Here is a 23,371-nt window from a genome sequence, read left to right as displayed (position 1 = left end):
CAGGGGCGATAATATCAATTGCAGCCATAACATCCCTATTATAATAACGGACTAGGGAACAGGGATCTTCACAGGCACCCAGTATAGCAGAGAGATCCAGATTTGCTGCAAGAGCCTGGGGAGTCATACCCCTCCTTGGACGATACCTGGTCAACTCCACGGGCAGAGATCTTATTTGAGGGGTTGCAACTGAGAACCAGAGGGAGTAGTGGTCTGACCAGATGACTGGGTTTATTTTTAGGTCAGTGACTTCTAATCCAATCTGAAAGACAAGATCAAGAGTATGACCACTTTTATGTGTGGCAGAGGGAATGACCTGTGTGAAGCCCAGACCATTCATTGTGCACAGGAGGTCTTGGCCAAGGCGTGAGAGCTCATCATCCACCCATGCATTGAAATCCCCGAGGATGAGCCATCTTTGATGTTCCAGAACCAGTTATGCTAGACGGGTTTCAGATCTGGGTGCCTTATCCTGTAGGTCTCCCTTTCTGATTTTTCACCGTGACTGTGCGGTTCTTAGAACTCACCCTGGTTATCTACCTAAGGTGGTGTTGTCTTTCCACCTTAATCAAGAGATTGTGGTTTCTGCCTTTATCTCTCCTGATTTGTCCTCCAAAGAACGGTCTTTGGATGTGGTACGGGCTCTCCGTATCTATGTGAAGAGAACTGCCTCCCTTAGGAGATCTGATTCTCTCTTTGTCCTTTTTGGTTTTCACAAACGTGGCTGGCCTGCTAATAAGCAGACTTTGGCCAGATGAATTAGAATGGTGATTGCACAAGCTTATGTACAGGCTGGACTTCCAGCTCCTGCTACTATCAAGGCCCATTCTACTCGGTCTGTTAGACCTTCTTGGGCGGCCCGCTGTGGCGCGTCCCTAGAACAATTGTGCAAGGTGGCTACGTGGTCCTCCGTGAACATGTTCATTGGGTTCTATGCCTTTGATACTTCCGCCTCCCAGGATGCTTCCTTTGGACGTCGGGTTCTTGTACCCGCTACTGTGCGTCCCCTCCCGTGAGGAACTGCTTTATCCCCGATGTTATTCCCTGTGGAATACAGTGTACCCCGCTGCAGAAAAGGAGTTTTATGGTAAGAACTTACCTTTGTTAAATCTCTTTCTGCAAGGTACACTGGGTTCCACAGGGCGCCCACCCTGACGCACTTAGCTTCTTTGGGTTTGTTTGGCATTAGCCGCTGGTACCTTCTCCTGTCGTGAGAATGTGGTTCGCTGTGGCTTCTAACTACTATCGTCTCTTTTACCTGCTACTGCATTGGACTGGTTAACAAAACTGAGCTCCTGTGCACGGAGGCGGGGTTATAGAGGAGGCGGTGCAAGGCATCCTGGGAACAGTCAAAGCTTTAGCCTGTTGGTGCCTTGGATCAAGACCCAACTCTACACCACGATGTTATTCCCTGTGGAATCCAGTGTACCTCGCAGGAAGAGATTTAACAGAGGTTAAGTTCTTACCATAAATGCCTAAACCTAACCCCCCCTCCCCGCAGCCTAAACCTAACCACCTTTCCACAGCTTAACCCTAACTCCCCCCCCAGGGCCGGTTCTGGGGCTCTGTGCGCCCCAGGCGGCAATAGGGGGCGTGGCTTCGTACAGGGGGCGTGGTCATTTCCGCCCCCTGTACAGACTGAAATGATGTGCGGTGCGCGATGACGTCATCGCGCACCGCACAGTAAAGGACCTGTCCACGAAGGGAAACTAGACGCGTACGCGTCTAGTTTCCCTTCACAGCGGCCAGTGGCAGCGGGGGGCAGCGGGCAGCGGGGGGCATAGCAGCAGCGGATCTTGCCCTGGTGCGGCGCCCTCCGGATGGCGCCCTGCGCCCCCCGGGAGGCGGCGCCCCGGGCAAAAGTCCTGCTTGCCCGTGGCAAGATCCGCTACTGCTCCCCCCCCCCCCTTCCCCCACAGCTTACTTCTCCGGTGTCCCAGCAAACACTCGTTCGGGTTTAAGATTTTGGATACACCTATAGTACATACTTGAGGGCTGATGCAGAGCTGAATGTGTGCCCATTTACGGAGCGTCTCCTGCATTTTTCGGCAGTGCGCAAAGCTATGCAGAGGTGGGCGGAAGTGTAAATGCGCCAATTTTCAGACGTACCACTTACAGACGGGATAGTGCCGGTGCAATGATGATAGGTCTCAAAGCAACATACGAATAGGGAGCGGCCATTCGTAAAGATGTGTACAAGTTTGCATACAGGCGAATATATACGCATTTAGCGCCGTGTGCACAATACGGGAGTTGCAGCTGCGACTTTATGTAAATGCTGCTACAAACTCCTCCCCCTGTGTACATCCGTGCAGCCAAATGTGCAAGGATTGAGACTCCCACTTTTAGCACCCGTGCATCCTGTAATACAGATCGGTGTGTCCTTAGATGCCACCATCGTTTAACCATCGAAACTTGCAGCAGCTCTATGACAGGTGCAGTTTCTCTGTCTGACCCTGGCCTCCTACGCATGCATTGACACACCCACGGCACTCCCATAACACGACCCACTGAATGGACCAATTTCGCCCAACACTTTCCCGACACATTTCTGATACCACAACAGCGCCCCTGTGTGTACATTCTGTATAGTGCATGCACCGTAGAGCATTTCAGAATTTTTTATCTATGCGCATTTGCAAATAATCACTGAACTAAGTGAACATCGGCATTGCATAGGGATGGCCATCGTCCATCGATGATTCATAATCATCGATGGTTTATGACTGATGTAGAATACTTTTGCCATCGATGTGGGAGAACCAGATGGTTTCCATCCATCAATGGTATAGCATAACCAAATGTTAGGAGCATAACTCCACCCCCCAACAACCATGAAGCCCCACCCCATGTTCTGATTGGCCCACGTGCCAGTCAGCGAAAGAAATGGGATGACAATCAGGTGTGGAAACAATCAATGGTCATCAAGTACATAGTTAGCTGCCATCAATGGTCATTTACCGTATCCCCATCGATACTAAGCATTGATGGTTGCCACATCGATGGCTATCCCTAGCATTGCGTGCAAGTCAAAATCACGTCCTATAAGGGCCGACTTGCATTAAACTACACTTAGGGCATGGTGAGCACACTGGTCCAGCCGTGGCAATGGTATTACTAATGTTGACATCATAACTTTCAACATTCTGGCGTCATCATTGTTATAGTCGGCCATTCGACTATATCCCGCTGGAGATATAACTATAAACAATGCGCTTACAACTAAAACAGGTGTACAGACAGCCCTAGGCCGCACCGTGATTGGAGCTACAGTATATTGCATTATTCTACACATATAACATTTACTTATCACACAGTAACAAGCTGAGCTTTTATACTGTATATCCTTTCTCTTACCCACCCGCTGACAGTAAGTTGCAGCCGGACTGATGCATTCAGGAAACGTTTGTTTCAGTATCAGATTCTTCTGGCACAAACTCGTTGGAGCTTGTATATTTACTGAGCAAATATTGGCATAAGTCTGATATTCCTTATACAAATACACTGAAAACTACAGGCCCTCTCTGCCTATCTACGTCCATTCATTTGTTTCCTATCTGAGGGCGATAAAGTATGTGGTATGTATTGTATGAGCCCTTACAATCAAAGTACTGATTCTGTAAGAGGCGATAATAATATGTATGTGTATAAAGCACTGATTCTGTAAGTGTGTAAGAGGCGAGAATAATATGTATGTGTATAAAGCACTGACTCCATAAGAGGCGAGAATAATATGTATGTGTATAAAGCACTGATTCCATAAGAGGCGAGAATAATATGTATGTGTATAAAGCATTGATTCTGTAAGTGTGTAAGAGGCGAGAATAATATGTATGTGTATAAAGCACTGATTCTATAAGTGTGTAAGAGGCGAGAATAATATGTATGTGTATAAAGCACTGATTCTATAAGTGTGTAAGAGGCGAGAATAATATGTATGTGTATAAAGCACTGATTCTATAAGTGTGTAAGAGGCGAGAATAATATGTATGTGTATAAAGCACTGACTCCATAAGAGGCGAGAATAATATGTATGTGTATAAAGCACTGATTCCATAAGAGGCGAGAATAATATGTATGGGTATAAAGCACTGATTCTATAAGAGGCGAGAATAATATATATGTGTATAAAGCACTGATTCCATAAGAGGCGAGAATAATATGTATGTGTATAAAGCACTGATTCCATAAGAGGCGAGAATAATATATATGTGTATAAAGCACTGATTCTATAAGTGTGTAAGAGGCGAGAATAATATGTATGTGTATAAAGCACTGATTCCATAAGAGGCGAGAATAATATGTATGTGTATAAAGCATTGATTCTGTAAGTGTGTAAGAGGCGAGAATAATATCTATGTATATAAAGCATAAGATCTATGCATGTTAAGTACTGATTCTGTAAGTGTGTAAGAGGCGAGAATAATATGTATGTGTATAAAGCACTGATTCCATAAGAGGCGAGAATAATATGTATGTGTATAAAGCACTGATTCTGTAAGTGTGTAAGAGGCGAGAATAATATGTATGTGTATAAAGCACTGATTCTGTAAGTGTGTAAGAGGCGAGAATAATATGTATGCGTATAAAGCACTGATTCTATAAGTGTGTAAGAGGCGAGAATAATATGTATGTGTATAAAGCACTGATTCCATAAGAGGCGAGAATAATATGTATGTGTATAAAGCACTGATTCCATAAGAGGCGAGAATAATATGTATGTGTATAAAGCACTGATTCTATAAGTGTGTAAGAGGCGAGAATAATATGTATGTGTATAAAGCACTGATTCTATAAGTGTGTAAGAGGCGAGAATAATATGTATGTGTATAAAGCACTGATTCTATAAGTGTGTAAGAGGCGAGAATAATATGTATGTGTATAAAGCACTGATTCCATAAGAGGCGAGAATAATATGTATGTGTATAAAGCACTGATTCCATAAGAGGCGAGAATAATATGTATGTGTATAAAGCACTGATTCTATAAGTGTGTAAGAGGCGAGAATAATATGTATGTGTATAAAGCACTGATTCTATAAGAGGCGAGAATAATATGTATGTGTATAAAGCACTGATTCTATAAGAGGCGAGAATAATATGTATGTGTATAAAGCACTGATTCCATAAGAGGCGAGAATAATATGTATGTGTATAAAGCACTGATTCTATAAGTGTGTAAGAGGCGAGAATAATATGTATGTGTATAAAGCACTGATTCTGTAAGTGTGTAAGAGGCGAGAATAATATGTATGTGTATAAAGCACTGAATCTATAAGTGTGTAAGAGGCGAGAATAATATGTATGTGTATAAAGCACTGATTCCATAAGAGGCGAGAATAATATGTATGTGTATAAAGCACTGATTCCATAAGAGGTGAGAATAATATGTATGTGTATAAAGCACTGATTCCATAAGAGGCGAGAATAATATGTATGTGTATAAAGCACTGATTCCATAAGAGGCGAGAATAATATGTATGTGTATAAAGCACTGATTCTATAAGAGGCGAGAATAATATGTATGTGTATAAAGCACTGATTCCATAAGAGGCGAGAATAATATGTATGTGTATAAAGCACTGATTCTGTAAGAGGCGATAATAATATGTATGTGTATAAAGCACTGATTCTGTAAGTGTGTAAGAGGCGAGAATAATATGTATGTGTATAAAGCACTGATTCCATAAGAGGCGAGAATAATATGTATGTGTATAAAGCACTGATTCTATAAGTGTGTAAGAGGCGAGAATAATATGTATGTGTATAAAGCACTGATTCTATAAGTGTGTAAGAGGCGAGAATAATATGTATGTGTATAAAGCACTGATTCCATAAGAGGCGAGAATAATATGTATGTGTATAAAGCACTGATTCTATAAGTGTATAAGAGGCGAGAATAATATGTATGTGTATAAAGCACTGATTCTATAAGTGTGTAAGAGGCGAGAATAATATGTATGTGTATAAAGCACTGACTCCATAAGAGGCGAGAATAATATGTATGTGTATAAAGCACTGACTCCATAAGAGGCGAGAATAATATGTATGTGTATAAAGCACTGATTCCATAAGAGGCGAGAATAATATGTATGTGTATAAAGCATTGATTCTGTAAGTGTGTAAGAGGCGAGAATAATATGTATGTGTATAAAGCACTGATTCTATAAGTGTGTAAGAGGCGAGAATAATATGTATGTGTATAAAGCACTGATTCTATAAGTGTGTAAGAGGCGAGAATAATATGTATGTGTATAAAGCACTGACTCCATAAGAGGCGAGAATAATATGTATGTGTATAAAGCACTGATTCCATAAGAGGCGAGAATAATATGTATGGGTATAAAGCACTGATTCTATAAGAGGCGAGAATAATATATATGTGTATAAAGCACTGATTCCATAAGAGGCGAGAATAATATGTATGTGTATAAAGCACTGATTCCATGAGAGGCGAGAATAATATATATGTGTATAAAGCACTGATTCTATAAGTGTGTAAGAGGCGAGAATAATATGTATGTGTATAAAGCACTGATTCCATAAGAGGCGAGAATAATATGTATGTGTATAAAGCATTGATTCTGTAAGTGTGTAAGAGGCGAGAATAATATCTATGTATATAAAGCATAAGATCTATGCATGTTAAGTACTGATTCTGTAAGTGTGTAAGAGGCGAGAATAATATGTATGTGTATAAAGCACTGATTCCATAAGAGGCGAGAATAATATGTATGTGTATAAAGCACTGATTCTGTAAGTGTGTAAGAGGCGAGAATAATATGTATGTGTATAAAGCACTGATTCTGTAAGTGTGTAAGAGGCGAGAATAATATGTATGCGTATAAAGCACTGATTCTATAAGTGTGTAAGAGGCGAGAATAATATGTATGTGTATAAAGCACTGATTCCATAAGAGGCGAGAATAATATGTATGTGTATAAAGCACTGATTCCATAAGAGGCGAGAATAATATGTATGTGTATAAAGCACTGATTCTATAAGTGTGTAAGAGGCGAGAATAATATGTATGTGTATAAAGCACTGATTCTATAAGTGTGTAAGAGGCGAGAATAATATGTATGTGTATAAAGCACTGATTCCATAAGAGGCGAGAATAATATGTATGTGTATAAAGCACTGATTCCATAAGAGGCGAGAATAATATGTATGTGTATAAAGCACTGATTCTATAAGTGTGTAAGAGGCGAGAATAATATGTATGTGTATAAAGCACTGATTCTATAAGAGGCGAGAATAATATGTATGTGTATAAAGCACTGATTCTATAAGAGGCGAGAATAATATGTATGTGTATAAAGCACTGATTCCATAAGAGGCGAGAATAATATGTATGTGTATAAAGCACTGATTCTATAAGTGTGTAAGAGGCGAGAATAATATGTATGTGTATAAAGCACTGATTCTGTAAGTGTGTAAGAGGCGAGAATAATATGTATGTGTATAAAGCACTGAATCTATAAGTGTGTAAGAGGCGAGAATAATATGTATGTGTATAAAGCACTGATTCCATAAGAGGCGAGAATAATATGTATGTGTATAAAGCACTGATTCCATAAGAGGTGAGAATAATATGTATGTGTATAAAGCACTGATTCCATAAGAGGCGAGAATAATATGTATGTGTATAAAGCACTGATTCCATAAGAGGCGAGAATAATATGTATGTGTATAAAGCACTGATTCTATAAGAGGCGAGAATAATATGTATGTGTATAAAGCACTGATTCCATAAGAGGCGAGAATAATATGTATGTGTATAAAGCACTGATTCCATAAGAGGCGAGAATAATATGTATGTGTATAAAGCACTGATTCCATAAGAGGCGAGAATAATATGTATGTGTATAAAGCACTGATTCTGTAAGTGTGTAAGAGCGAGAATAATATCTATGTATATAAAGCCCTGATTCTATAAGTGTGTATGAGGTGGGAATAATATGTATGTGTATAAAGCACTGATTCTATAAGTGTATAAGAGGCGAGAATAATATCTATGTATATAAAGCATAAGATCTATGCATGTTAAGCACTGATTCTGTAAGTGTGTAAGAGGCGAGAATAATATGTATGTGTATAAAGCACTAATTCCATAAGAGGCGAGAATAATATGTATGTGTATAAAAAGCGCTGATTCTATAAGTGTGTAAGAGGCGAGAATAATATGTATGTGTATAAAGCACTGATTCTATAAGTGTGTAAGAGGCGAGAATAATATATATGTGTATAAAGCACTGATTCTATAAGTGTGTAAGAGGTGAGAATAATATGTATGTGTATAAAGCACTGATTCTGTAAGTGTGTAAGAGGCGAGAATAATATGTATGTGTATAAAGCACTGATTCCATAAGAGGCGAGAATAATATGTATGTGTATAAAGCACTGATTCCATAAGAGGCGAGAATAATATGTATGTGTATAAAGCACTGATTCTATAAGAGGCGAGAATAATATGTATGTGTATAAAGCACTGATTCCATAAGAGGCGAGAATAATATGTATGTGTATAAAGCACTGATTCCATAAGAGGCGAGAATAATATGTATGTGTATAAAGCACTGATTCTATAAGTGTGTAAGAGGCGAGAATAATATGTATGTGTATAAAGCACTGATTCCATAAGAGGCGAGAATAATATGTATGTGTATAAAGCACTGATTCTGTAAGTGTGTAAGAGGCGAGAATAATATCTATGTATATAAAGCACTGATTCTATAAGTGTGTAAGAGGTGAGAATAATATGTATGTGTATAAAGCACTGATTCTATAAGTGTATAAGAGGCGAGAATAATATCTATGTATATAAAGCATAAGATCTATGCATGTTAAGCACTGATTCTGTAAGTGTGTAAGAGGCGAGAATAATATGTATGTGTATAAAGCACTGATTCTGTAAGTGTGTAAGAGGCGAGAATAATATGTATGTGTATAAAGCACTGATTCTATAAGTGTGTAAGAGGCGAGAATAATATGTATGTGTATAAAGCACTAATTCTATAAGTGTGTAAGAGGCGAGAATAATATGTATGTGTATAAAGCACTGATTCCATAAGAGGCGAGAATAATATGTATGTGTATAAAGCACTGATTCCATAAGAGTCGAGAATAATATGTATGTGTATAAAGCACTGATTCCATAAGAGGCGAGAATAATATGTATGTGTATAAAGCACTGATTCCATAAGAGGCGAGAATAATATGTATGTGTATAAAGCACTGATTCTATAAGTGTGTAAGAGGCGAGAATAATATGTATGTGTATAAAGCACTGATTCCATAAGAGGCGAGAATAATATGTTTGTGTATAAAGCACTGATTCCATAAGAGGCGAGAATAATATGTATGTGTATAAATCACTGATTCCATAAGAGGCGAGAATAATATGTTTGTGTATAAAGCACTGATTCCATAAGAGGCGAGAATAATATGTATGTGTATAAAGCACTGATTCCATAAGAGGCGAGAATAATATGTATGTGTATAAAGCACTGATTCCATAAGAGACGAGAATAATATGTATGTGTATAAATCACTGATTCTATAAGTGTGTAAGAGGCGAGAATAATATGTATGTGTATAAAGCACTGATTCCATAAGAGGCGAGAATAATATGTATGTGTATAAAGCACTGATTCTATAAGTGTGTAAGAGGTGAGAATAATATGTATGTGTATAAAGCACTGATTCTATAAGTGTATAAGAGGCGAGAATAATATCTATGTATATAAAGCATAAGATCTATGCATGTTAAGCACTGATTCTGAAAGTGTGTAAGAGGCGAGAATAATATCTATGTATATAAAGCACTGATTCTATAAGTGTGTAAGAGGTGAGAATAATGGCCCTCATTCCGAGTTGATCGGTCGCAAGGCGAATTTAGCAGAGTTACACACGCTAAGCCTACGCCTACTGGGAGTGTATCTTAGCTTCTTAAAATTGCGACCGATGTATTCGCAATATTGCGATTACAAACTACTTTGCAGTTTCTGAGTAACTTCAACCTTACTCTGCCTGTGCGATCAGTTCAGTGCTTGTCGTTCCTGGTTTGACGTCACAAACACACCCAGCGTTCGCCCAGACACTCCCCCGTTTCTCCAGCCACTCCTGCGTTTTTTCCGGAAACGGTAGCGTTTTCATCCACACGCCCATAAAACGCCGTGTTTCCGCCCAGTAACACCCATTTCCTGTCAATCACATTACGATCGCCGGAGCGATGAAAAAGCCGTGAGTAAAAATACTATCTTCATTGTTAAATTACTTGGCGCAGTCGCAGTGCGAATATTGCGCATGCGTACTAAGCGGATTTTCATTGCGATGCGATGAAAAATACAGAGCGAACGACTCGGAATGAGGGCCAATATGTATGTGTATAAAGCACTGATTCTATAAGTGTATAAGAGGCGAGAATAATATCTATGTATATAAAGCATAAGATCTATGCATGTTAAGCACTGATTCTGTAAGTGTGTAAGAGGCGAGAATAATATGTAGGTGTATAAAGCACTGATTCCATAAGAGGCGAGAATAATATGTATGTGTATAAAGCGCTGATTCTATAAGTGTGTAAGAGGCGAGAATAATATGTATGTGTATAAAGCACTGATTCTATAAGTGTGTAAGAGGCGAGAATAATATGTATGTGTATAAAGCACTGATTCCATAAGAGGCGAGAATAATATGTATGTGTATAAAGCACTGATTCTATAAGTGTGTAAGAGGCGAGAATAATATGTATGTGTATAAAGCACTGATTCCATAAGAGGCGAGAATAATATGTATGTGTATAAAGCACTGATTCTATAAGAGGCGAGAATAATATGTATGTGTATAAAGCACTGATTCTATAAGAGGCGAGAATAATATGTATGTGTATAAAGCACTGATTCCATAAGAGGCGAGAATAATATGTATGTGTATAAAGCACTGATTCCATAAGAGGCGAGCCTAATATGTATGTGTATAAAGCACTGATTCTATAAGTGTGTAAGAGGCGAGAATAATATGTATGTGTATAAAGCACTGATTCCATAAGAGGCGAGAATAATATGTATGTGTATAAAGCACTGATTCTGAAAGTGTGTAAGAGGCGAGAATAATATCTATGTATATAAAGCACTGATTCTATAAGTGTGTAAGAGGTGAGAATAATATGTATGTGTATAAAGCACTGATTCTATAAGTGTATAAGAGGCGAGAATAATATCTATGTATATAAAGCATAAGATCTATGCATGTTAAGCACTGATTCTATAAGTGTGTAAGAGGCGAGAATAATATGTATGTGTATAAAGCACTGATTCTATAAGAGGCGAGAATAATATGTATGTGTATAAAGCACTGATTCTATAAGTGTGTAAGAGGCGAGAATAATATGTATGTGTATGAAGCACTGATTCTATAAGTGTGTAAGAGGCGAGAATAATATGTATGTGTATAAAGCCCTGATTCTTTCTATAAGTGTGTAAGAGGCGAGAATAATATGTATGTGTATAAAGCACTGATTCTGTAAGTGTGTAAGAGGCGAGAATAATATGTATGTGTATAAAGCACTGATTCTATAAGTGTGTAAGAGGCGAGAATAATGTCTATGTATATAAAGCACTGATTCTATAAGTGTGTAAGAGGCGTGAATAATATGTATGTGTATAAAGCACTGATTCTATAAGTGTGTAAGAGGCGAGAATAATGTCTATGTATATAAAGCACTGATTCTATAAGTGTGTAAGAGGCGGGAATAATATGTATGTGTATAAAGCACTGATTAAATAAGTGTATAAGAAAAAGTGCATGAAAATGGCGACTAGCGCTGACGTGGCCATGCTACTTGGAGAGGTCACCCTGGGTCTGCTGTCAGCCTCCTCACTGGTGCTGACGTGGTGGAGAGACACACTTCTCCTTCGGGAAGGGGGTTGGTCTGCACACGTGTGCTGCGGCCATTGCTGGGGTAATGTTTGCATAATGTAGGCTACAGACAGTGTCAGACTGGGGTATGAAGGGCCCAACAGGGGAATGCTGCTGTAGGGGCCCATGCTTAAGGGTGTGGCCAGGCTCCACTGGGGCGTGTCCAGCCACCACAGAGGTTTCGCTAACCATTACAGAGTACATGTTCTGTTCCCCTTGGTAAGTATATAATAATGCATATTCTTGTGAAGTATAATGTAACATATGTATAATGCATAATTCAAGTGCACTAGGATAGAGTCTGGAACCTGATCCCTGGAGGATGAGCAGGGCCCACAGGCAGTGGGGCCCACTGGTGGTTTCCCCTGTTCCCCTGTGGGCCAGTCTGACCCTGGCTACAGAGGGTAACGCTGTCTTCAGATGTCAGCTTGGTAAATCTCACAGCTTTGAAGCCACCATAGAAACGTATGGGGGCTGTGGCTGCTATCAGAAATGGGGGGGACTGCAGTGGATATGGAAATATCTGCTGTGGTCTCTCCTTCATAGATGTGGGGAATCCTTAATATTTGTAGGGAACCCCCCAAATGCAGGTGTTCTCAGGGAATATGCCGCACATATTATTTGATAAATGGGCCCCATAGCCTCCTATGGCCACCATAGAGCCTCATTACATATAAGTATAGAGCTTCTTGAGGCCACCATGGAGACATGAGGCCTCCCTCAGTGATGGACGCAGTTCATGTCGCTGCCTTGTCTTTGGTTGCGATGTGACAATATGCTAATACAGCAGGAAGCATCTTCTGACTGCGTCTGTGATCTATCGGATCACTCTGCAAAATGATTGGCCATCTATGAGACCTCGAGGCCCAGTAGCGGCACCCTTGCAGTAGCAGGCGCCTGGAGCATGAGCTTCACTGGTGCCACCCTTGCTACACCCCTGCCTGCTATTCCCCAATAGCCTCAACCCTTCCTTCTTTCCTCTGACGTAGAGGGCACTGCTTCCAGCTGTTTCGTGACCCCCCCCAGGTCCACCCTCTCAGCTAATTGGCATACACTATACTATGCCTACATTTGTAACAATGGTACGGGTCGGGCACTACATTCATTAGGGCCCATTCCCATTGCAGCAAAATGCTGCAACTCGCAGAGAGTGTGTCGGGTCTAAAATGATGCGATTATAGTAGAATTTTGTCATATTAGCCCCGACCAGGGCGTTTTAAGAGAGGAGACGACCCTGGTGCAGCGTCCGTCGCGGGCCCCCTCCTCTCCAGCAGCAAGTAGACTATGTCATAATTCCAGAGTCTACTGCGCATGCGCAGGCCTCTGGGAACATGGCGCCCTTGCCATGTTCCCGGGGACATCTCCAGTGCTCATGCACAAATCACTCGGAAATGGCCGCAGCGGCCATCATCCAAGTGATTTTTGTCCGCGGTGCAGGGCCGCCGCTGTGGGACTCCCGAAGGGTAAACAAAATATATGGGTGCAATGCGTGGGACCCCCGGACTCAGGGGCCCGCGCACACCGCACACATTATGGAAACGCCTATGTCCCTAAGGAGACCTGGGATTCCCGGAATTATCTCCCCATCCCAACCACTTTGTACCCACTCTTCGGGGGGTCCTGGGGGACTACCTGAAAAATCCGACCCTTCCGGGAGATCAGGTAAGTATTAGGTAGCTCATAAACACTGCACAACTTTATTTTTACACTGCAATTTAAATCTAAATTTGGACCCTTTACCCCCTCACTCTCTCCCTTCCTCCCTCCCTCCTTCTCTTCCCCCTTCCTCCCTCCCTCCTCCTCTTCCCCCTCCTCCCACTCACCTGCAGTGCATCATGGTTTTTGATTCAGGTGCAGTTACTTGCTTTTTGCTTATGTATATATGTTGTCCTATTTACCCTGTTTTGTATTTTTAATCTGTACGTAAAGTTCTGACGCCTCTTACGTAGATGTACAGTGTCAAACGCAGGATTTCTAGAGGGGGGTTTCCAAATGCAGTCCATAATCTCCTACTCTGCGGAACATTGGAGCAAGTGCAGGAGTCTAGGGAAGCAGTAGAAGAACCTAGCAATAAGATTGGTCTTTTTATACACTGTATAGTGTATAGAAAACAGTATGAATATTTAACACTATGGATGGTCTATAGTATAGGCTGTAGCAAACATTTAAATAATAAAAATAAGTGGTCAAGAAAAGGTTAATCATACCATAATGATAAATACACAAACATAATAGAACCAGTACTGCACTTTCTAAGCTCACATTCTCCCACCTCTTGGTAAGGCCTATCCGTTTAGTAGATAGACAGTGTCTAGTTAGACAGTCAATAGATAGACACCATATATTAGACAGACATTAGGTCGACAGGGTCAAAACGTCGACAGGGTCAAAAGGTCGACGTGGAAAAGGTCGACAGGTCAAAAGGTCGACAGGTCAAAGGGTCGATATGGGAAAGGTCGACAGGTCAAAAGGTCGACATGGAAAAGGTCGACAGGTCAAAAGGTCGACATGGTCAAAAGGTCGACATGATAATTGTCGACATAAAAAAGATAGACAAATGTGTTTTTTTAATTTAACATGTTTTTGGATTATTTCATACTTTCTCTATCCATGTCGGCATAGAGTTGGTTATAAACCTTGTGGCGAGCGCAGCGAGCCACCGTGCCTGAAGCGTGGCGAGCGTATGCCTTTCTACAATTGGGGGTCCCAGATGACAAAACTATCCACACAAAGCACAAAAATGCAAAAAACATGGTGTCTACCTCTCTCATGTCGACCATTTTCATGTCGACCTTTTGACCTGTCGACCTTTTGACCCGTCGACCTTTTGACCTGACGACCTTTTGACCCTGTCGACCTTTTGACCCTGTCGACCTAATGTCTGTCTAACATATGGTGTCTATCTATTGACTGTCTAACTAGACACTATCTATCTTTCATACCGGAACCAATACGATTACTAGAGTTGCCACCACCATACCATGCAGTGTAAGGGACAGAGCAGAGTTGCTGCACATGCCCAGTGGTAGCAGCTTTTACTACCAAGTTTGCTGTGTGTGTGGGTCTGAGTCTTCAAGCAATGCACTGGACCAGAGAGTAGCTACCAGAAAGAAGAGATAGGAGCCTAATCGTATTATGGGGTCATTCCGAGTTGATCGCTAGCTGCATTCATTCGCTGTGCAGCGATGAGGCAAAAACACAGCACTTCTGCGCATGCGGCGCAATGTGCACGCGCGGCGTACTATTACAACTATGTAGTTTTACACAGGGTCTAGCGAAGCTTTTCAGTCGCACTGATTGACATGAAGTGGGCGTTTCTGGGTGTCAACTGACCGTTTTCAGGGAGTGTTTGAAAAAACGCAGGCGTGCCAGGAAAAACGCAGGCGTGGCTGGCCGAACGCAGGGCGTGTTTGTGACGTCAAATCAGGAACTGAACAGTCTGAAGTGATCGCAAGCTAGGAGTAGGTCTGAAGCTACTTAGAAACTGCACAATAATAATTTGTAGCCGCTCTGCGATCCTTTCGTTCGCATTTCTGCTAAGCTAAAATACACTCCCAGTGGGAGGCGGCAAAGCGTTTTGCACGGCTGCTAAAAACTGCTAGCGAGCGATCAACTCGGAATGACCCCCTATATACCATTGTTATTGTTGTCAGAGTTTGAGCCAATTGCCAAGAGAGGGGGGTTTCCGGTTGCCCTGCATTTGCCTATGATGTGAATAATAATAACATGCATTCTGTATATATTCTGTGTTTAATCTCACTGTTACACAAAGAGGAGCCAGTGCAGGTACCAGTGCCTTGGCTTTCCTGAAGATTTTAAACAGTTTCATCTGAATTTGCAGACTTGTATTTCCCCAATACGGCTATTGCCCTTTTATTCCCTACTCCAACTTGTCTATTGATCTGGAGAAGCATAAACCCCAATTATAATCCTATCTTCTGTCTCTGCCATCTGGGTGTAACTCTGTACAGGGCCAGACCTGTGTAGCCAATCAGGGCATGAGATCCTTCTCCTCATTGTCTAACCATTATCTAGCTGACAAACTCCCTTCCCCGCCCTCCCTGCTCAGTGCGCCCCTCCCCACCGCTCACCTGCTGACTGTACCTGCACTCAGCGTGCCAGACAAACAGGTATTGGCACCGGCTGCTGATCCGCTGCTCTTTGTGGCCACTACTCGGAGGAAACTAGGTAGGGTGCATCTTCTCTTAACCCCTTACCTGCCACGGCTGCCTGTTATGATTTTATGATTATTGACAGACATGATCTTCCCAGTGCAGGTCTCACAGACGGATTGTCATCAGGAGTTATCTGTGCTGATCGGTGAGGTTGGCACTACGCCCGCTGGCACCATGCTGGGAAGACTGGCATTCCGCTAACGTCTGGTAAGTATTAACCCCTGAGACCTGACTGGCACACGTGGTTATCAGGGAAGGATTTAGTAAATCCTGTTAATGAAACAATATTTGGTTGCATGTGGGGTATGGCCAGGATGCATGGCTGCATTTCCGTGTACGCTGCATGCCGACACAGCGACCACCCAGTGCATGCTGCAGCCTGTCTGTGTCATTCCCCGTTATCTCTGGCAAAATAACGGTCAGTCACTTTGCCTTCGGCCGCTGTCACTAGACCGTACCACTTAGCCGCAAGCGCAGACTGACGGTCGTCGCTGCGTCCCTGTCTGCATCAGGGCCATAGTCGGCGACTATCTGCGAAGAGGAAAACATGTGTTCCTCCCACTGAATTATGACAAAGCCAGGTAAGGAGAGCTGGATTAGATTGATTAGATTGTAAACTCTTTGGAGCCAGCACCTCCTCATTCCTAATTTCCTTTCCCCACATGTCACAGTTTTTCTTCCCCTCTTTCCAGTATTTCCTCCTAATGTGTGTTTTAGTTAGTAGTGTCACATGTGCAGTAAGGGCTACATAAATAAACTCAAACGTAGTTACACATTTATTCATGAAGCAGTGAAAAGAGTGGAGAAGTTGCCCGTGGCAACCAATCAGCATCTCCCTTGTTGAAAGCAGTCAGATTTGCAGATGGGAAGACACAGAGGCATTGTCGTTTCTATAATGGGTGCAGTGTGTGCGTTGCACACGGGCCCGAGTCCCACTCCGCACACACTCCACCCATTTCTCCTATACTTACCTCTCCGGAGTCCATCACTGACCGTGTGTGGGCCCCCTCCTCTCCCGTAGCCGTCACCGCCGCTGCTAGCGCACTGAGCGCTAGAGACTCTGGCACAGTGCCAGAGTCTACAGCGCATGCGCAGGACTCCGAAAAAATGGTGCGGCGGCCATTTTTCGGAGTCCTGCGCATGCGCTGTAGACTCTGGCACTGTGCCAGAGTCTACAGCGCTCAGAGCGCCAGCAGCGGCGCGACGGCTACGGGAAAGGAGGGGGCCCACACACAGAGTCTGCACACGGGTCCCCTCCTCTCTAGAGACGCCCCTGCACAGAGGGGTTAATTTACTAAGGTGGGAGTATTTTAGAACTGCCGATGTTGCTCATAGCAACCAAAAAGATTCTATCTAACATTTATCTAGCTGCTTCTAGACGATAATAGATAGAATCTGATTGGTCACTATAGGTGACATCACCAGTTCTAAAAAACTCTCACCTATGTAAAGTTACCCCAGAAAGTGTGTGATCAGCAACATCATCTCTAAATATTACCCTGATGTCCACTACTCTGAAACCTTGAACCTTTCTCCCTGGCAGCTCCTTACCTCTGGAACTCCGTTCCTGTTGTCCTGAAACACACTCTGTCACCATGTGTGTTTAGCACTGAACTGAAAGTGAGCTGGTCGCAACCCCTCCGCCATCGCCAATCTCACATTCTATCTGTCGTTTTCCCTCCACACATCTCACACTATTTTATTAGAATGTAAGCTCCTGTGGACACTATGGGGTAAATTTACTAAGATGGGAGTTCTATTTGAGATGGCAGTGCCCATAGCAACCAATCAGATTCCAGGTATTATCTTCTAGAAGGTGCTAGATAAATGAGAAGTAGAAGCTGATTGGTTGTTATGGGCAACATCCCATCTTAAATAGAACTTCCATCTTAGTAAATTTACCCCTAAAATGTATTTTAGCATCTCCTGTATTTTGGCATTTGCTGTGATTTCCTCATTGTATGGGTCACATTCCGCGTAGGTTGTCAGAGGGCAAGTGCAGAGGTTGCCCGTAGCAACCAATCAGGTCTGGCTAGCATTTACCTAGACCATTCTCTAAAATGATAACTACAAGTTGATTAGTTGCTATGGCAACTTCTCCTCCTTCGAAGGCTTGGTACATCTTCCCCTAAAATCAAACCAGGTAACTTCGCCTTAATCGCTATCCCCAGTAATCCTGGGTGGGGGCACATATATCTGGGTCAGCTTCAAAAATGTAATAGCCCTCCTATTATATGATAACTCTAATAGTACAACCCATGGTGCCACAAGAGCTGTGTCTGGGTACTGATGCCCACTATAGCAGTGGATGAGTTGCTGAATATTCTGGGGCACGTGGAAATCAGTCATCATGCACAATACAACCTCATTCCTGTGACTCGCACAGTTCCTGGTGCCTCAGGGCTCACATCCGCATTGCCTGGGAACAGTGTGCTGAGATGGCAGAGGCTGGCACGGTGCCATCATACAGCTCTCCTATCTGTGGGACAGGACGGGCGAGCAGGTGAGAGATGGTTCACGCACTGTTTTCTCCTCCTCATTCCGTGCACATTAATGGTGACCAGCGTCACAGCTGGAATCTCTGGGCTTGTACCCAAGCCAGGGCGTGCGTTGGGTCTATACGAAAACATTGTGCAATATTTGCAGATATAATGTTCCTGGCCATTTCCGGAGCAGATGGCTGTAGTAAGTGACCAGTAGTGGGTGAGTACAAAGTTCTGTGGACATAGAGATAGATACTTTACAGCAGGGTCAGAGTCCTGGGCCTTTTTTGGGGTCATTTGCAATTACCAGCTCCTCTGTCTGCACAATGAAAACCCAGCTTGTTTACGAAGTGCTTGCAGAGCAAATATCAGTGTGTAATTTGCACTTCTATCAACGTAACAGACATTAATCTGTATGCAGTGTCGTAACTAGGTGCAGGGGTGTAGCGAGGGTGGCTCTGGTAGAGCGCCTCTCTCTGCCCCAGCTGCTGCAGCACCTCAGTCTGCCCCAGCTGCTACAGCACCACTTTCTGCCTCATCTTCTGCAGACCTCTTTCTGCCCCAACAGTTGCAGCACCCCTCTCTGTGTTAGAAGCTACAACATAACATGTATAAATGGCTCTTTTGCGGTGTAACTTGTATAAGTGACTCTACAGTGGTGTCACATGTATAAGCGGCTCTACTGTGGTGTAACATATATAATCGACTCTACTGTGTGGCATAACGTGTATAAGGGGCTCTACTGTGTTGTAACGTATATAAGCAGCTCTACTGTGTGTCATAATGTGTATAAGGGGCTCTACTGTGGCATAATGTGTATAAACAGCTCTTCTGTGGTGTAATATGTATAGGCATCTCTACTGTGTGGTGTAACGTGAATAACGGTCTCTACTGTGTGGTGTAAAGTGATTAACAGAAACTACTGTGCACTGTAATGTGAATTGGTACTATTCTGTGGTCACACCCCTACCCCATGAAGCCACGACCCTATATATTTGTTGCGCTGTCCCTGTTTTAAACTTGGGGTGCCCAGATGAAACTTTCGCCCTGAGCTCTACAAGGTCTAGAACCAGCCCTGTCACCAATTTAGAATTTTTAAATATTTTTTTATTTTCAAATATAACATACCACCACATGTTGGCCAGATCGACCAATTCCATACAGGGCAGGTGGCACCGAAACATACCCTTGCTCCGGGCACCATGGCACCTAGCTTCACTTCTGACTAGGGGTAGGCGAGGTGGGTCTCATGTTGACGTTGCTCAAATAGCAATACAGATCTAAATCATTAAACCTGAGACAATTCTATTTTCCTTGCATGTAAATTTGCTGATCAATGACATACTGTGCTTTTATAAATGACTTGTTTTATTTATATTTTCTGTGTAGAATCTTATTGGTCAATATCCCGGACTAGCGGCGAGAGAGAAAGATGGCGGATGCTGCAAAACTAGACCCAGAGTCTGAGTGCCCCGTGTGTTGGAACCCGTACAATAACACATTCCGTACGCCCAAACTCTTGAAGTGCCACCACTCCTTCTGCATGGAATGCCTGGCCCGGCTGAGCTTCATGACCCAGATCAGGAACCGGCTGCAGTGCCCTCTGTGCCGCGATACTACGGTTCTCCTTTTAGACCAGGTAATCACTGACCTTCCCACCAACACGGCCATCCTTGGCCAACTCAAGCTAGAGCCGCAGAATCGCGCGCTCTGTGCCACAGACAGCCGGAGACTCAACTTCTTCCAGCGCCCGCCCTCGGTGTATACACTCAGCGTCGGCCAAGATTCGGGATCTTTATATGGCACTCACCAGACTCGAGTCCAGTCCCCGATAACCACTATTCCTTCTGACGACTCCACCTTCCAGTGTTTACGGAACCCCCAGTTCCGCATGTTCTCCTACCTGATGATAACAATGCTTATTGTAAGCATGCTCCTTATATTCTCCATCTTTTGGACTCGGAAGTTACTGTGGGGCCCAGGATGATTATAACGGAGAACTAGTGCACAGAATATATATATATATATATATATATATATATATATATATATATGACGTATTGGCCATCTGAAGACCTTGAGGAAAAGAGAGACTGTACGATGCGTATTATAGCACACCAGCTGATAAAGGAGGTTGTAGCATGGACCAAAGGATAAGTGTAGGTATCCAAATAAAATCATTCTTTTGTAACTCTGTCAATTACTGTAGGTCCCTGGTAACACGTCTCCATCAGGTTTACTTACCATGTGGGAATGGAGCTGATTGGATGAGATAGCGTTTGGGTGACCTGTGACTTAACAGCTACTGTTGGCGAATGTATTGGCGCTGCCCAATCAGCACAGCAGCCGCTGCGGGTTCTCACACAAGTATACACTGCCCCATAGGGTAGCAAGCACCGTTGTGCCAATCCGACGAACAAACAGTGCAAGGAGGGCTGGCGTTGTCGGTGTTTCGTTGCCATTGTATGTCGCACCCTTCACCAGCATTTGACACCGACATTCGAAATGCAACAAGCGCTGACACCCTAGCGCAGGCATGGCCAAGCTGGGGGGGGGTCTCCAGTTGCTGTGAAACTACACTAACCCATGCACGGCCACAGTTTTATCGTTCCCTAAAAGCAAAACTGTGGCAAGGCATGCTTGGACTTGTAGTTTACAATACCTGGAAAGCCACAGGCTCACCAGGCCTGTCCTAGTATATCTCCAGACTCCATATGAAAATGAGAACAAACACTTTGTCGGAGATTTATCAAACCTTCTGAAAGTCCCAGACTTTCTGCTCAGGTCAAACAGTCATCATCTGATAGATCTGGCTGCTACGGGTTTGTGAAATCTTCACCTACCCATCCCGGTGAGACTAGCCGAGATCGCAAACCTGAATCTAACCTTAACCACCAGCAAATCCATCACTTTCATGCATGAATAGATTCCCACTACAGGATCTTTGTCCCACTTTAAAGTTATATCTGTAACCTTCATAGTGTTATCTATTGGCGAGACCTGCGGGGTTACTACACGCATGTTCCCTTGTGTGAATTTACCAGCAGTTATTATGCTGGCTATGTAGCTATGATTAGAGTGAAATGCTTATATACCAGGTGCCTGGAGGATGACCATGGTACTGGACGCCTGGATCGGACAGAGGTCCAGCCATTCAGCCAGCCATGGATATACTTAAAACCTGGACTATTATGGTGCCTTAAGGACCGAGTTTGGGAAACTCTGCACTAGGGGGAGGGTTCATGATGCTGGAGGGGAGGTTAGGATTAGGCTGCTGGAGGTGAGGTTAGGATTAGGCACTAGGGGGAGAGTTCATGCTGCTGGAGGGGAGGTTAGGATTAGGCATTAGGGGGAGGGTTAGGCTGCTGGAGGGGAGGTTAGGATTAGGCACTAGGGGGAGAGTTCATGCTGCTGGAGGGGAGGTTAGGATTAGGCTGCTGGAGGGGAGGTTAGGATTAGGCATTAGGGGGAGGGTTAGGCTGCTGGAGGTGAGGTTAGGATTAGGCACTAGGGGGAGGGTTAGGCTGCTGGAGGGGAGGTTAGGATTAGGCACTAGGGGGAGAGTTCATGCTGCTGGAGGGGAGGTTAGGATTAGGCACTAGGGGGAGAGTTCATGCTGCTGGAGGGGAGGTTAGGATTAGGCACTAGGAGGAGGGTTAGGTTGCTGGAGGTGAGGTTAGGATTAGGCACTAAGGGGAGAGTTCATGCTGCTGGAGGGGAGATTAGGCACTAGGGGGAGGGTTAGGCTGCTGGAGGGGAGGTTAGGATTAGGCACTAGGGGGAGGGTTAGGCTGCTGGAGGTGAGGTTAGGATTAGGCACTAGGGGGAGAGTTCATGCTGCTGGAGGGGAGATTAGGATTAGGCACTAGGGGGAGGGTTAGGCTGCTGGAGGGGAGGTTAGGATTAGGCATTAGGGGGAGGGTTAGGCTGCTGGAGGTGAGGTTAGGATTAGGCATCAGGGGGAGGGTTAGGCTGCTGGAGGGGAGGTTAGGATTAGGCACTAGGGGGAGAGAACATGCTGCTGGAGGGGAGGTTAGGAGTAGGCACTAGGGGGAGAGTTCATGCTGCTGGAGGGGAGATTAGGATTAGGCACTAGGGGGGAGAGTTCATGCTGCTGGAGGGGAGGTTAGGATTAGGCACTAGGAGGAGGGTTAGGTTGCTGGAGGTGAGGTTAGGATTAGGCACTAGGGGGAGAGTTCATGCTGCTGGAGGGGAGATTAGGATTAGGCACTAGGGGGAGGGTTAGGCTGCTGGAGGTGAGGATTAGGCACTAGGGGGAGAGTTCATGCTGCTGGAGGGGAGATTAGGATTAGGCACTAGGGGGAGGGTTAGGCTGCTGGAGGGGAGGTTAGGATTAGGCACTAGGGGGAGGGTTAGGCTGCTGGAGGGGAGGTTAGTATTAGGCACTCGGGGGAGAGTTAGGCTGCTGGAGGGGAGGTTAGGATTAGGTACAGGCACTAGGGTTAGGATTAGGCACTAGGGGGAGGGTTAGGCTGCTGGACGGGAGGTCAGGATTAGGCACTATGGGGGAGGATTAGGGTAAGCGGTACTCACCGCTGGACACACTACAATATATGCCGAAAGTCATTATTATGTCACTGGCGGACCCAGAAGACACAGCTGGAGCCGTTGTAGCAGGTAAGTCATTACTTTTGTAGACACTCCAATTATGTCGACATTTCATCGTTGTTGACATAACGCACATCAATTAATACATGCCACAGAGTTCTCACTCTTTGTCTGGGTTGCAAAATATATTTCCGATGCACCTAAATAATCTTTATTTAATGGT

At 43.7% G+C, this 23,371-nt stretch overlaps 1 protein-coding gene across 4 annotated transcripts; it reads left to right on the top strand.

Moving 5' to 3' along the window:
- Positions 1-16,018: 16,018 nt before the first annotated feature.
- RNF183 (ring finger protein 183) lies at positions 16,019-20,770 on the top strand. 4 transcript variants are annotated; one of them, XM_063935539.1, is made up of 3 exons: positions 16,019-16,109; positions 16,199-16,303; positions 19,969-20,770. In XM_063935539.1, the coding sequence occupies exon 3, from the start codon at positions 20,012-20,014 to the stop codon at positions 20,564-20,566; it is 555 nt and encodes a 184-aa protein (XP_063791609.1). In that variant the 5' UTR covers positions 16,019-16,109; positions 16,199-16,303; positions 19,969-20,011; the 3' UTR covers positions 20,567-20,770. The 4 variants fall into 4 exon arrangements, with proteins under 4 accessions (XP_063791609.1, XP_063791610.1, XP_063791611.1 ...); XM_063935540.1 differs by having other exon boundaries at positions 16,194-16,303; XM_063935541.1 differs by lacking the exons at positions 16,019-16,109; positions 16,199-16,303 and adding an exon at positions 18,355-18,599.
- The last annotated feature ends 2,601 nt before the right edge of the window (positions 20,771-23,371 follow it).

The sequence above is a fragment of the Pseudophryne corroboree genome, chromosome 8 (genome assembly GCF_028390025.1).
Source record: "Pseudophryne corroboree isolate aPseCor3 chromosome 8, aPseCor3.hap2, whole genome shotgun sequence".
In the NCBI taxonomy this organism is placed as follows: Eukaryota; Metazoa; Chordata; class Amphibia; order Anura; family Myobatrachidae; genus Pseudophryne; species Pseudophryne corroboree.
Note: the sequence above shows the minus strand (reverse complement) of the source record. Positions and strands in the feature narration are given on the sequence as shown.

Coding starts and splice junctions, on each gene's coding strand:
- RNF183 (XM_063935539.1), top strand. CDS start 20,012: ATGGCGGATGCTGCAAAACTAGACCCAGAGTCTGAGTGCCCCGTGTGT.